The 13,296-nt window shown below is 47.8% G+C and overlaps 1 protein-coding gene across 1 annotated transcript; it reads left to right on the forward strand.

Annotated features, from left to right (window-relative positions):
- The first annotated feature begins 267 nt into the window (after positions 1–267).
- On the forward strand, positions 268–12,444 carry SMIM7 (small integral membrane protein 7). Its single transcript, XM_047698723.1, has 5 exons — positions 268–847; positions 930–971; positions 1,464–1,516; positions 5,349–5,439; positions 11,326–12,444. Exons 1-5 carry the CDS (start codon positions 822–824, stop codon positions 11,339–11,341), a joined length of 228 nt encoding a protein of 75 aa, XP_047554679.1. The 5' UTR covers positions 268–821; the 3' UTR covers positions 11,342–12,444.
- Positions 12,445–13,296: the final 852 nt, after the last annotated feature.

Below are 13,296 nucleotides of genomic sequence, written 5' to 3' on the forward strand. Positions count from 1 at the left end.
GCTCTCCATGGGGGGGGGGGGGGTCCTTCCCGCACGGAACTCACCCAGAGGGACGGGTCGGTCAGGCCCCTGTCCTGGTGGGACTCAATTAGGACCCATGTCCTCTGGAGCCTTGGATCGGGACCTGCATCCTCTGTGGGTCTCGACAAGTGGTGAACCCCATCTTGCCCTAGAGTGTCAAGACCCCCGTCCTCTATGGAGCTTTCATGACCCTAGTCCTCTGTGGGGCTCTGTAAGTCATGACCTCCATTCCCCACCAGGAACCCTGTTCTCCAAAGGGACAGCTCGGTCGGACCTCCGCACCCTCGTTAACTCCTGCCTAGGGGGGAATCCCTGCCTTCCATTGGGCTCAGGAGGAACCTCCTCCCCGCGGGAAACCATGCCCTGGAGTCCACTACATCAGCACCCATTCCCCTGCGCAGCTCAGTGGTCAGGAGGCCGGGTTTCTCCAGAAGCCTCCTGGGAGACCCCAGCCCAGAAGGAGAAGCTACGGCGCTAATTCTGCAGCGCGCAGGGGTCTCACGGCTGCGCCGCACGCCTCCAGTGCGTAACCCAATCTCGCTTGGGTTGGTGCCAGTTTTGGGTGACGCCACACTCTCGCCCCGCCCTTTCTTCGCTACCCTCTGGGCCTCCCTAGCGAGAAGGGGCGCTAGTTTTTTCCTAAAGGGGCCTGGCCTGTAGGGGGCGGGAGCCTGCCTGCCTTGGCCTTCGATTGGACCAGCCCTCGCCAGCGAGGCTTCGAGATTGGTCGGCTCGTGCTCTTCTCTCCTCCCCCTCCAGGACTTCCGCTTCCGGTTCTGACGGACGCTTCGGCCGTAACGATGATCGGGGACATCCTGCTGTTTGGGTAATTAGGGGGGGCCAGAAGCTGGGATGAGAGGGGTGAGAGGGACGAGGGGCAGCCCAGGTAACCTAATTCTCCTTCGCAGGACGCTGCTGATGAACGCAGGGGCAGTGCTCAACTTTAAGCTGTGAGTAGGCCGCTTTGGATCGCGGCTCCACCCAGGGGACCCGTAGCCCCGCCCCCGCGAGCGTGAGCCCGCCCTACGCCGTAGGCCACGCCCCCAAGGCCCAGCTTTCCCTCTGGCCACGCCTCCAGCCTGGTCCATCCTCCTTTGACCCTTTGCTGCATGGTGGCTTGAAATAGAGACTGCCTCGTTTCCCAGGGATCTCTCTTCTCGCATCCCGGAGAGCCTCCGGCCCGTCCCCTCGGCCCCCCCCCCCTTTTTTAGCCCTATTCTGTACCCACGGACCAACTCTACACCTTGGTGGCTTCAGGCCTGTGATTGGCAGGTAGATGATGGCCCAGAAAGGGGCCTTCAACCACCTGAGGTCACACAGCAGCTCAGCTGGAGGGCTAGAGCTGAAACTGTCCGAGGCCCTCTGAGCTGGGGTTCAGAGCCAGGGGATCGAGTGGTCTTTATGTCCCACGGAAAGTGGACACTGTCTGTTCCTCTTTGTAGGAAAAAGAAGGACACGCAGGGCTTTGGGGAGGAGTCGAGGGAGCCCAGCACAGGTAAGGCCTCCTTTCTGGACTTGGAAATTGGTCCAGTTCAGAGAGGACAATTTTTCCTCAGCCTAGCCCTACCTTAGTTTTCTTTCCAGTAGGGCGTGTGTGGGTGGGTTGGGGGTTGTTGAGAGAGAGAGAGAGAGAGAGAGAGAAGTGGGCCTGAAGGTGTGCTATTCCTTCTGCTCACTTTTGTCATCCGCTTTCTCCTGTCAAACCTCCTTGCGTAGGTCACCACCCATATAACTTCCTACAGTCATGATTTTCCTTTATGTATGCTATTATCTGGCTAATACTTGCCCCGCACACTTGCTCTTGCTTGTTTGGGCCCATTTCTGTGTCCTTGTGGGCCCGTCCTCCGGCATGAGTGAATGAATGAACAACTAGCCGTCGCTTTCAAAGTGCTGCAGACCTATTTTAATTAGATGCCAGCGTTAGCTTTCAAATAAATCGGATGTCACATAAAAATTCAGGTGTCTGATTTATCAAGAAAAATTTGAACATTCTATAGCTCAGGGTTTAGGCAACCTCTTGGCACCTGTTGGATGAAATGAAGAAAAACAGGACCCTGTTTAGGCAGGGGCCTGTGGCCTCTGCCTCATCCCAGCCCCTACCTCCTCATCTTTATATCATCTCACTGTCCTGGGAGTGCTGGAATTTATTCATGTAACTATCTGAAACCTGGTGGGACCCGCACATGACTTCTATGTCTATGCATCATTCATCACGCATTTATTGAGCACCTGCCACATGGTGGCCACTGTCCCGAATGCTGCACACACAGCAGAGAACAAGACAGATGAAATTCCTGCCTTGTGGGTTGTATTGCTCTGGGGTGGACAGGCAGTTCCTAAACAAGGAACAAATGGTGATGGAGGAGATGAGAGGTGAGGACAGGGTTGGGATTGCTGCTCCAACTGCCACGTGTGTGAAGGGAAGGACCTGTGAGCATGTGGCATTGCAGCCAAAGTGGTGGGTGCCATGTTGGAGTATTGCATGGGAATGATAGGAACCCCAAGGAGCAGTGAATTTGATGCCGATCAGACCACTCCCTTTTATTGGGGGCCCACCAGTGGTTGCTGCTTTGTTGGGTGCTTCCTGTAGGTATGGGGCTCCGCCTCCATCCTGAAAGGTAAAGGGCATTTTCCCCATTTTACAGGTATGGAAAATGAAGTTCAGGGCTGTGGCTTGACTTGCTTGTGGCTATGTAGGAAATCAGTGCCAACATCCTGATTGAACTGAGTTTTTCTGACCCTGGAGGCTGTTCCCTCTCAGTCACTAGACCATTCATCCATTCATTCTTTTCTCCATATGCTCATTCAGCAGCTGTTTATATCACTTACTCACTCTGTAGAAGGTACTATACCAACTCTTGGGGCTGTGTTCTAGAGATCTAAATCGGAGGTGTGGGGGGTGGGTGGGAGAATAGAAGAAGGGCTTGGTGTCAGTGGGGGTGTTAGTGACAAGGACAGTTACAACAGTGGCTTCCCTCTGATCAGGGGCTCTCTGCACATCTCCTTCCAGCCCGTGTTCTGTTCTTACTGCTGCCACTACAGAGAATGCTGCTCTCCCTGTGCTTGGCTCACCCCAGTACTGTAGTGGGTGCATTTGTTGAGAACCATCTGCGTGCCAGGCACTGGTGTGAGGTCTTCCTAGTTGCTTGTCACCCCCATTTACACAGGAGGAAACTGGGGCATATGTAGGCTGGGGACTGAGCAAAGTCATTCTGTGTGGAAGGGCAGTAAACTCCTGCCTGTGTTTAAGGTCGGAGCTTATGCACTTGCTCACAGCTTTCTGACCTCCAATCCCCCACATGGACTAGGCTGGCATCCCCCCATTGTATGCTCCCATGGCACTGGCCATGGTGAGTAACAGTTGTGATTACTTGCTTAGTATTTGTCCTGTTTTGAACTTCTTAGGGCAGGGATACCAGGGATACTTGCCCTGTTCCTCCTCCTATCCTCTGCACTTGGCTGTTGCCTGGGACAAGTGGCCTTCACTTAACATCTGTTGATGGCAGGAGAGCCTATTTTTGTGATGCTGGGCCCAGAGAAGGGCCTCCTGAAGCAGTGCCTCTCAGACATCCTGGGGCTGGACCTGTGTTTGACATTTGCACTCTGGATTGGGCTGCACATGGCTCTCCCATTGGGTTGGGTAATATCAAACTCATCTAAACTGTGTTCAGCAAGACTCTGTGCCCATTGCGTGCTTGGTTGGTGCAGCGGTGCCGGTATCTGTAAATTCCTGAGCTCCCGCCTGGTATTCTGTACTTACGGGACAGCCCTGGTCTAGAGAGGACACTTTGGGTAGCTCCCTTGTAGATTACCCCACGTGGACCCATTCATTTCATTCTGGAGGATTAGAGAGGTGAGTGACTTAAAACTCTGGAGGAAGGTTCTGGAACCCATGCCTCTGGAGTCTCAACATACCAAGTTGCTTCCTCTTGGAAGGGTTCTGTTCTTTGGCATCTGGGGACTAGGGTAAGTAACTGTCAAAGCAGAACCTCCTTTTTACTTGCCTGAATTAGTATGCTTTTTCAGGTGCCAGCACTGAAAACCCAACCCAAAGTGGCTGGAGCAAATGGAAACCTCAAAGGATTAGACTGTTTGCCGGCACATCTGGCCTCAGGGCTCTGTGTGTGACCCTCTCCAGCTCTCTTTTTCCTTCTGGGTTGGTTTTACTCTCAGGCTGACTTGTGTTGGCAAAAGATGATTCTAGAGCAGGGCGGGGCCCAGTGTTCTGTAAAGGATCAGATCGTAAACATTTTCGGCATTTTGGGTCGTATATTGTCTGGTGCAGCATGTCAGCTGTGTTCCTTGAAAGCAGCCGTGGGAAAAACAGGCATATCTTGTTTTATTGTGCTTCTCTATTGTGCTCTGCAGATACTGCATTTTTACAGACTCAAGGTTTCTGGTAACCCTGTGTGAGCAGGCCTGACAGCCGCATTTTTCCAACAGTGTTTGCCCACTTGGTGTCTCTTTGTCACATTTTGGTAATTCTCGCAGCTTTTCAGTTTTTCATTATTGTTGTATTTGTGGTGATCTGTGATCAGTGAACAGGACTTGCTGAAAGCTCAGATAGTGGTCAGCATTTGTTAGCCATAGTTTTGTAATTCACGTGTTGACATTGTTTTTTAGACGTAATGCTATTGCACACTTAATAGGCTCCAGTATAATGTAAACATAACTTTCATAAGCACAGGGAAACCAAAACATTCATTTGACTTGCTTTATTGTGGTGTTCTAGAACTGAACCCACAATATCTCCAAGGTATTCCTGTATATAAATGAGCGAGCATGGGTGTATTTTGATTAAACTTTATTTGTAGACCCTGAAATGTGAATTTCATGTAATTTCTGAGTCTCACAAGGTATTCTGAGTATTCTTTTTAACCATTAAAGCGTTTTAAAAACATTTTTAGCTTATGGGCCATACAGAAACAGGTGGTAGGGGCTAGCTTTGGCCCATGGGCCATAGTTTGCCACCCCCTTCCTTAAAGGACAGGGCTTACATCTTACTAGCCCAGCAAGGCTGACAGAAAGCAAGTGCCTCTTTCCCAGTAGTTGGGACAAAAGTCCCAGGACTGAGTCTCATTGGGCGGACTTGGGTCACATGCTCCTCCCTGAGCCAGTCAGAGGCTGAGTGCTTTTAGGGGTTGGTCAGTGGCAGCTACTGCTCGAGTACCAAGGGTTGGGGAGCAGAGGTGACCCACAGGAAAAGCCATGCTGCCCCTGGAACGTGGGGCGGTGGGGTCGGGGTGGTTGGAAACTGTGGAAGCACCCTGCGGCCGTGACAACAGAAATGTCAGCAGTGCTTGTAAAAACGCGTTCTGACTTTCCAGGTGACAACATCCGGGAGTTCCTGCTGAGCCTCAGATACTTCCGGATCTTCATCGCCCTGTGGAATGTCTTCATGATGTTCTGCATGATCGTGTAAGTCCGGCCTGCCTGTCCCCTTCATTGTCCTGTTCTCGGTGTTGTTCTCTAGAATGGCCCACCGGAAGCTCATCTTCTCTCTTCTCACTCTATGCTTTCATGTCATGCTTCCCGCTTTCAGAATAAGAACTCTGCCAAGCTAGAGAGGGAAGCAGGGTCTACAAAGGTTAGACTGTGTCACTGTGGTCTAGGCTGGAGCTTTGATTGGAACACAGTGTTCTCCAAGTTCTCTCACAGTTCTCCACCTGTTCCTGGTGCCTCCGCAGAGGCTGCCAAGAGATGCCTTCCCTCGAGCCCATGGCCCTGTTCACCTCTTGCCAGCTGTGCTGTCTTTAGCCTATCCTTGGTATCTGCCAAGGTGGAAAAGTGACTTAATGGCCAGCGTGCTGCTGGGTCCTGCTCCTGCCCTGCGGATAGCCCTCAGAAGTGTCTTCAGACTCTTTTCTGTTTTCATACCCATTTTTCATTTCCTCATTAGGCTTAAAAAAAAATCTCATTTCCTCATTAGGCTTGGTTTTCCTTCCAGTGTCAGGGCCTTAATGATTCTCATGAATTGTGAGACTCAAGAGTAAACAGGCTCAGGGAAAATGCTGTAGAACCTGGTGTGTTATCATCTGGGCTAACTGTGCTGGGCTGGTCCTGTTCTTCCCCTAAAGAGGAAGAGAATGAAAAGTCTGCTCTCCTGAGTAATCGTGGTGCTGAATTTGGGGTTGCTGGGTGGTCCTTGTGCAAGCCCAGTGGCTGTGTGAGGGGATGATTCCCGGACTTAGGAGTTTCACTGTGCCACTGGGAAGTGTTTTATTTATTTATTTTTTTAATTTATTTTTTTTTTAAAGATTTTATTTATTTATTTGACAGAGAGAGATCACAAGTAGGCAGAGAGGCAGGCAGAGAGAGAGGAAGGGAAGCAGGCTTCCTGCTGAGCAGCGAGCCCGATGCGGGACTTGATCCCAGGACTCTGGGATCATGACCTGAGCCGAAGGCAGCGGCTTAACCCACTGAGCCACCCAGGCACCCTGGGAAGTGTTTTAGAGCCCAGAATGAGGACTGTGATGTGTTTCAAGAGAACCCCTTGCTCGGAGAGCAAGAGAGCTCGGAAGAGGCCTGTGCAGGTACTAAGAGCGCTGGTGGAGTGATCAGGGAGTGCAGAGGAGGATATGGGCATAGCTAGGATGCACAGGAAGTAGAACAGTGTTGGTCTTTCCAGGTTCCGACCTGTCTTTTCTTCCTTCATTTACTGATTTATAACTATCCAGTGTGGGCTGTGCCTTGAGTTGATAGCTGAGACCGAGACAGCCATCATCGTTGTCATCAGCAAATGTACAGGATAGCAGGTGGGACAGGGACAGAAAACTAAGTAGGGAAAAATCACTGATGAGGCAAATGGGAGAATCTCAGTTTAGGTGATGGTCAGGAAGAGGCTCACAGAGAAGTGCTATGTAAATCAAAACCTAAAGAACAGGAGGAAGCCTTGCCATTTGCAGAGCTGAAGAGAGGCATGGTAGCATGTGCAGAGGTCCTGGGGCAGGGAAGAACTCCTGTGTTTTCATCCTTCTTTTCTGTCCATCAGCTTCATTCATCCTCTCACCCGCCTAGCTTCCTTTATGGCTCACCTGTTGGCCTATTACTGAGAGGGTCACATTAGGCTCTGTGACCTCCTAGCTCAGCTCAAGGCTATCTTTGTTTGTAGCCTGGTGTTCTGATTTTGCTTCCTGGGAGCAGAGCCTGCTTGACTTAGCTAGGTGTGACCTAGGTCCAATTAGATGGGGGTTATCCCGATTCCAGCATAATCCCTGAGGTCGAGTCAGTAAGGTACAGCCTGTGGGCCATATTTAACTGTTTCCTGTTTTCATGCATGAAGTTTGGCACACCCATTTCTGTGACTGCATTTGTACTACGGCAGAGGGGTTGAAGCCCTGAGACAAAACTGCTGGGCGTGCAAAGCTCAGACTACCTACTGTGCGGCTTTTTTGCCAACACCTGACCTGGGCCATCCTTTTCAGTAGGTGCCGCGAGTGAGGGAAGATCTCATCAGAAAAGGCTCTGTCAGGGAGGCCGTGACTGGCTTTCCCAAGATATTAAAAAAAATCTGGAAATCACCTAAATGTCCAAGAACAGGGGAAAAGTCGGGTAACTCAAACGGACGCCCACACGAGCAGCTGTCGCAATCCATCACTGACGACGTGCTGCAGGTTCTGTCTACACAGGGGAATGTTTCGAAAGCAAAAAAGGCTGGAGGTTGCTCACATATGCCCTTCGGCCCCGGCTGTGATGTGCATGTAGTAAACACTGAATAAATGCCCGAAGTCTGTGGAGAAAACACTTCCAGAGGGCCCCTGGGTGGCTCAGTGGGTTAAGCCTTTGCCTTTGGCTCAGGTTATGATCCCAGGGTCCTGAGGTCGATCCCCACATTGGGCTTTCCACTCAGCAGGGAGCCTGCTTCCCCCACTCTCTCTGCCTGGCTCTCTGCCTACTTGTGATCTCTGTCAAATGAATAAATAAAATCTTAAAAAAACAAAAACAGGGACACCTGGGTGGCTCAGTTGGTTAAGCAGCTGCCTTCGGCTCAGGTCATGATCCCAGCGTCCTGGGATCGAGTCCCACATCGGGCTCCTTGCTTGGCGGGGAGCCTTCTTCTCCCTCTGCCTCTGCCTGCCATTCTGTCTGCTTGTGCTTGCTCTCTCTCCCTCTCTCTCTGACAAATAAATAAATTAAAAAAAAACAAAAACAAAAACAACAACAACAAAAACCCTGAAAAACAAAAAAAAGACTTCCAGCCAGGGAGTTGGAAGGATCTGCTCCAGGCTGTCCACAGAGGTGACCCTGTTTGGATCACTGAGGGAGATTCACGGGGCCCAAGGGGATGGTTTGCAGTTCCCCTACACCCACTTTTATGTTGCTTGACTGAGCTACTTGGGAAATTTTTAAAAAGCCGCAAAACACTTGAAACATGGAGAGAAACATGCCTGAGTGTTTAGGAACTGAGTATAGATACCTGCAAGTTAACAATGGAATATATCAAAAATAAGGTAGCTGGATAAATGGATAGGTACACTGTAAGGCAAAGTTATTTATTATTATTTATTTATTTGAGAGAGTGTGTGCAGGGGGAGGAGCAGAGGCAGAAACTGAGCAGTGAGTCTGATGCAGGACTCTATCCCAGGTTCATGACCTGAGCTGAAGGCAGACGCCTAACAGACTGAGCCACCCAGGCATCCTAAGCACAGTTTGTTGTTGTTGTTTTTTAATTTGAGAGAGAGAGAGAGAGCATGCCCACGGGGAGGAGCAGACAAAGGGAGAGAAAATCCCAAGCAGATTCCCTGCTGAGCCTGGAACTTGATGTGGGGCTCAATCCCACCACCCTGATATCATGACCTGAGCCAAAATCAAGAGTCGGAGGTCCAACTGACTGAGCCACCCAGGCGCCCATGTAAAGCAAAGTGTTAATTACAGAATGGAGGTGTATATGCGGGGGTTCACGGAACTGCTCTTGTAACTCTTTTATATGTAAAAATCTTTGTAATAAAATACTGGGTGGGAAGACACGGAGAAGATGAGGGTGTCAAATCACGGAGCAGGATTAATAAGTAAAAGTAGAAGTCAGTCTTCACAGTTAAGTATTTTGTATTATATTCCCAGGGTTGTGAAACCATCCACAATGCAATTCTAGAACATTTTCATCACCCCAAAGGAAAACCTTATATCCTTTAAGCAATGACTGCCTCTTCTTCCCACCAGCCTTTGGGAGCCACTTACCTACTTTCTGTCATTATGGATTTGCTAGTTCTGGGTATTTCCCGTAAACGGAATCGTAATGATATATGGCTCCATTTGTGTCTGGCTTCTTTCGTGCAGCGTGATGTCTTAAAGGTTCCAGCGTGTTGTAGCGTGTATCAGCACTGCATTCCTTTCTGTGCCTGAAGAATAGGCCATTGTGTGTCTGTGCCACGGCCTTTTTATCTGCTCATCAGTTGATGGATATCTGGAATGTTTCCACTTTTTGACTGTTGATGAACACTGTTGACACAGACGCTGGTGTTCAAGTTTTTGTGTAGACAGACTTAAGTTTTCGGTCCTCTCTGGTACATACCCAGGAGTGAAATTGCCGGGTTGTATGGTTACTATATTTATCTGTTTGAGGTTCTGCCAGACTATTTTTTAAAAGTAGCTGCTGTAATTTGCATTCCCACCAGTATTGTGTGATGGTTCCAATTTCCCCCACATCCTTGCCAACACTTGTTATTGTCACTCTTTTTCATTAGAGCCATCCTAGGGGATGTGCAGGTTGGGTAGCATGTCCCCAGTGGTTAATGACATTGAGTCTCTCTCTTCATGTACTTATTGGTCATTTGTATGTCTTCTTTAGAAAAATGTCTGTTTAGGTCCTTTGTCTTTTTTTTTTTTAACTGGATTATAACTGAGTTATAAGAGTTCTTTTTATATTCTAGAAACCAATCCCTTATCAGATACATGATTTGGAAATATTTTCTCCTATTCTCTGGGTTGTCTTTTCATTTTCTTGGTGGTGTCCTTTAAAGCACAAAAAACCTTAATTTTGATAAAGTCCATTCTGTCTATTTCTCCTTTTGTCACCTGCGCTTTTTTGTATGGTAGCTAAAAATCATTGCCCAACCCATGGTCGTGAAGATTTGGCCCTAAGTTTTCTTTTAAGAGTTCTGTAGTTATAATTTTAATAGTTAGGTCTGTGATCAACTTTGAAGTTATTTTTGCATATGGTGTGAGATAGGGAACCAACTTCATTCTTTTGCATGTGGTGGTCGTGCACAATCTGTTGTTCTTTTTTCAAAAAGCCTTTTTATCTTGGAAAGAGGTTTTTTTTTTTTTTAAGATTTTATTTATTTGACAGACAGAGATCACAAGTAGGCAGAGAGGCAGGCAGAGAGAGAGAGAGGAGGAAGCAGGCTCCCTGCTGAGGAGAGAGCCTGATGCGGGGCTCGATCCCAGGACCCTGGGATCATGACCTGAGCTGAAGGCAGAGGCTTTAACCCACTGAGCCACCCAGGCGCCCCAAAATGGTACATTTTAAAAAGAATAAAAGCTATTTAAGAAAGTACTTCATCAGAATCTGTAACATTTTATTTTAGCCCATTCTTTATTACTACAAGTCGATGATGACTTTCACAGTTTGAAAAAAAAGATTATTTTTCTGAGTGAACAGATGATTACAGTTAACTCTGGTCATTGACGAAAATCTGAATGGGAAAGGCCTGGAAACTATATAAATGCCCATGAAATTGAGAATGGGTCTGTTAAGTTATGACAGAGGTCTCCAGGGGAAGACCATAGAGCTCTTAAAAAGATATATATATGGGAACTCTGTTATCTTTGCAACATTTCTATAAATCTAAACTCTTTCGGGGCACCTGGGTGGCTCAGTGGGTTAAGCCTCTGCCTTCTACTCAGGTCATGATCCCAGGGTCCTGGGATCGAGCCCTGCATCGGGCTCTCTGCTCAGCAGGGAGCCTGCTTCCCCCTCTCTCTCTGCTTGCCTCTCTGCCTACCTGTGATCTCTTTCTCTCTCTCTGTCAAATAAATAAATAAAATCTTTAAAATAAAATAAAATGTACCATTTTGGGGGCACCCGTGTGGCTCAGTCAGTTAAGCATCTGACTCTTGCTATTCAGCTCAGGTCTTGATCTCAAGGTCATGAGTTCAAGCCCTGCTTTATAAATAAGATAAAATATACCGTTCAGTAGTGTTAAGTATATTCGTGTTGTGTAACAGAAGAGTTATTTATAGAGTCATAAGTAATATAAAATAATCGTAATAGCAGTAACAAAGTATTTTCTGAAAATGTTTTCTGAGTTATAGCTTTACATCCTTCCCATCCTCACGGACATCTCTGCCCTCTGACTTTTCCAGGCTCTTTGGCTCCTGAGCCCCAGACACATACCTTCCTGGGAACCAGGAACCACCTTCCCAGATGCCGAGTCTCCCTTCCTCCGTTCCTGACAACTTCAAGAATGGTTTTGACCGGAAAACCAGCGACCTTCCCAGAAAGCCCAAGTTCGTGGTGGGTGGAAAAAAATGTTCGCCAAGCTGCACACGGCTTCCCAGCCACATCCTTGTTTTCTTTTCAAAGATATTTTCACTTTGGTTTCTGCGTTGAAATGCTGTCTACTTAAGGAGTTTTAGGAGGGTTTATGGAAGGGGATGTGATAACATTGCATTCCCCACAGATAAAAGAACGTTGTGTAGATAGCTTTTTTAGATTGAATTTCTCATCTAGCAAGCTTTTACTAGAAACTCATTTCTGGATGTTTCTTAGTTTATTTTTTAATAACCCTCCTTTTTTGGTTCAAATTATACAGATTTTTCAAAATAATTTTTTATCCAGGGATCTGAAACAGAAGGGTTGGCTTTTAAGATTGATGCAGCCTCTTTACTGGACTGTGTTTAGGAATAACAAGCAAGTTCATTGTTGCTGGGCTTGTGTCCAAATTCCTTTCCTGTCTCGATGGGCTCTGCTCGGCCACTCAGTGCCTCTGAGGTCATGCCCAGGACTTTAAGGGTGAAGCCTTACTGATTACCGTGGAAGAGAGGTACGGAACAGTTGGCAGGGGCAGATGTGGGTGTTACAAGAAATTTTGCCCTGCCTTGCAGCCCTCTGTTAAAGTAACCCTTGGGGCCATTAAATGTATAGTTTTTAAGAATGAATGACTTACATGATGATAATCAGGTCCAGGTCTGAAATCTTGAAATTTTGGGTCTTCTTTTCAAATGAGTGATTTCAAGGTTGAAAAGCAGTGAGCCTCATTTGAGGAAATAGAGCATTTTGCATAGAATCTCCTTTGGAAGGCAGGTCCTTTTTCGCCAGAATGAAATGCCGGTTGTCAACACCCAGATCCTGTTGGTGTCTGATCTGTTGGTTGTGGGTTTTGAATTCCTGATTTGGAGGTAAACCTGGTGGGAGGAGAAACTAAATATGCAGACTTTTCAGAACTAAGTAGCACTGGAAATAAAGCTCATTTCCAAAAAGGATCTTTTGTTTATACATTTTTTTAACCAAGAACTTCCACCTGGCATTGTTTCGAATAATACTGTGGGAAACACCGAGGAGTCATTTTGGAGGCTGTCAGAAAGTCAGAAGAAGAGAGGCAATGTTCGATTTCCCATTTTGGATTTTCCTTAATACTTATGTCAGGCCAGAATGGGGCAAATGGGCTTTGGACCTGGCTGCTTTGGGGAGTGTTGAAAGAGGGAAAAACAGTGGGGTTTTGCGAGATCAGGGCCAAATCTACTTTTATGGATGCTCAGCTGATGTCATTCTCTTCCACTGCTTCTGTAATTTATTCCCTTGTCAAACCCAGGCGTGTGGTTTCTCAGTAGCCAGGAACGTAGCTGCTGAATCGAGCTTCGCGCAGGCCTGTGTCCTTGTCACCAAGAACAGATGTGCCGAGGTCTTGGCTGGTCACTCCTCAGGTCGTGTCAGTGGTTCGAGGAAACCTCACTGCCTTATTCAGACTGGTGCTGAGGTTTCAGTGAGGCGAGACATTCGTACGCTACAGGGATGAATCATTCTCTGAGAAGAGAATGCTGTCATTGAGAATTTGTTTCAATAGTTGTATTTTTTCCCAGAGAACTGTTATCTCATTGTTAAGGCCTCTGCAAGCAGTGTGGCTTTGGAGGCTGCTGTCCGTTTTAAAAGTTGCATCTCACGGACGTGCACCTTTAGGAAGCTTTTTGAGAACTCTCGTTAACATCAAAGGTTTTTAACGTTTGAGTTTCAGGTACCAAGGGTTCCCCAGCATTTAAGCGCTCACGTTCTGGGCCAGTTAGTTGTGGGTTCAAGTCCCATCTCTGCTCCTTGCCAGTGGGACCTTGGCTGCCTGC

This window comes from Lutra lutra, chromosome 1, assembly GCF_902655055.1.
Source record: "Lutra lutra chromosome 1, mLutLut1.2, whole genome shotgun sequence".
Lineage (NCBI taxonomy): Eukaryota > Metazoa > Chordata > Mammalia > Carnivora > Mustelidae > Lutra > Lutra lutra.

Bases quoted from the DNA above. Each gene is read 5' to 3' on its own strand.
- SMIM7 (XM_047698723.1), top strand. From the start codon at position 822: ATGATCGGGGACATCCTGCTGTTTGG. The intron at 848-929 runs GTAATTAGGGGG...TCTCCTTCGCAG, and splicing joins GGGGACATCCTGCTGTTTGG to GACGCTGCTGATGAACGCAG. The intron at 1,517-5,348 runs GTAAGGCCTCCT...CTGACTTTCCAG, and splicing joins GTCGAGGGAGCCCAGCACAG to GTGACAACATCCGGGAGTTC.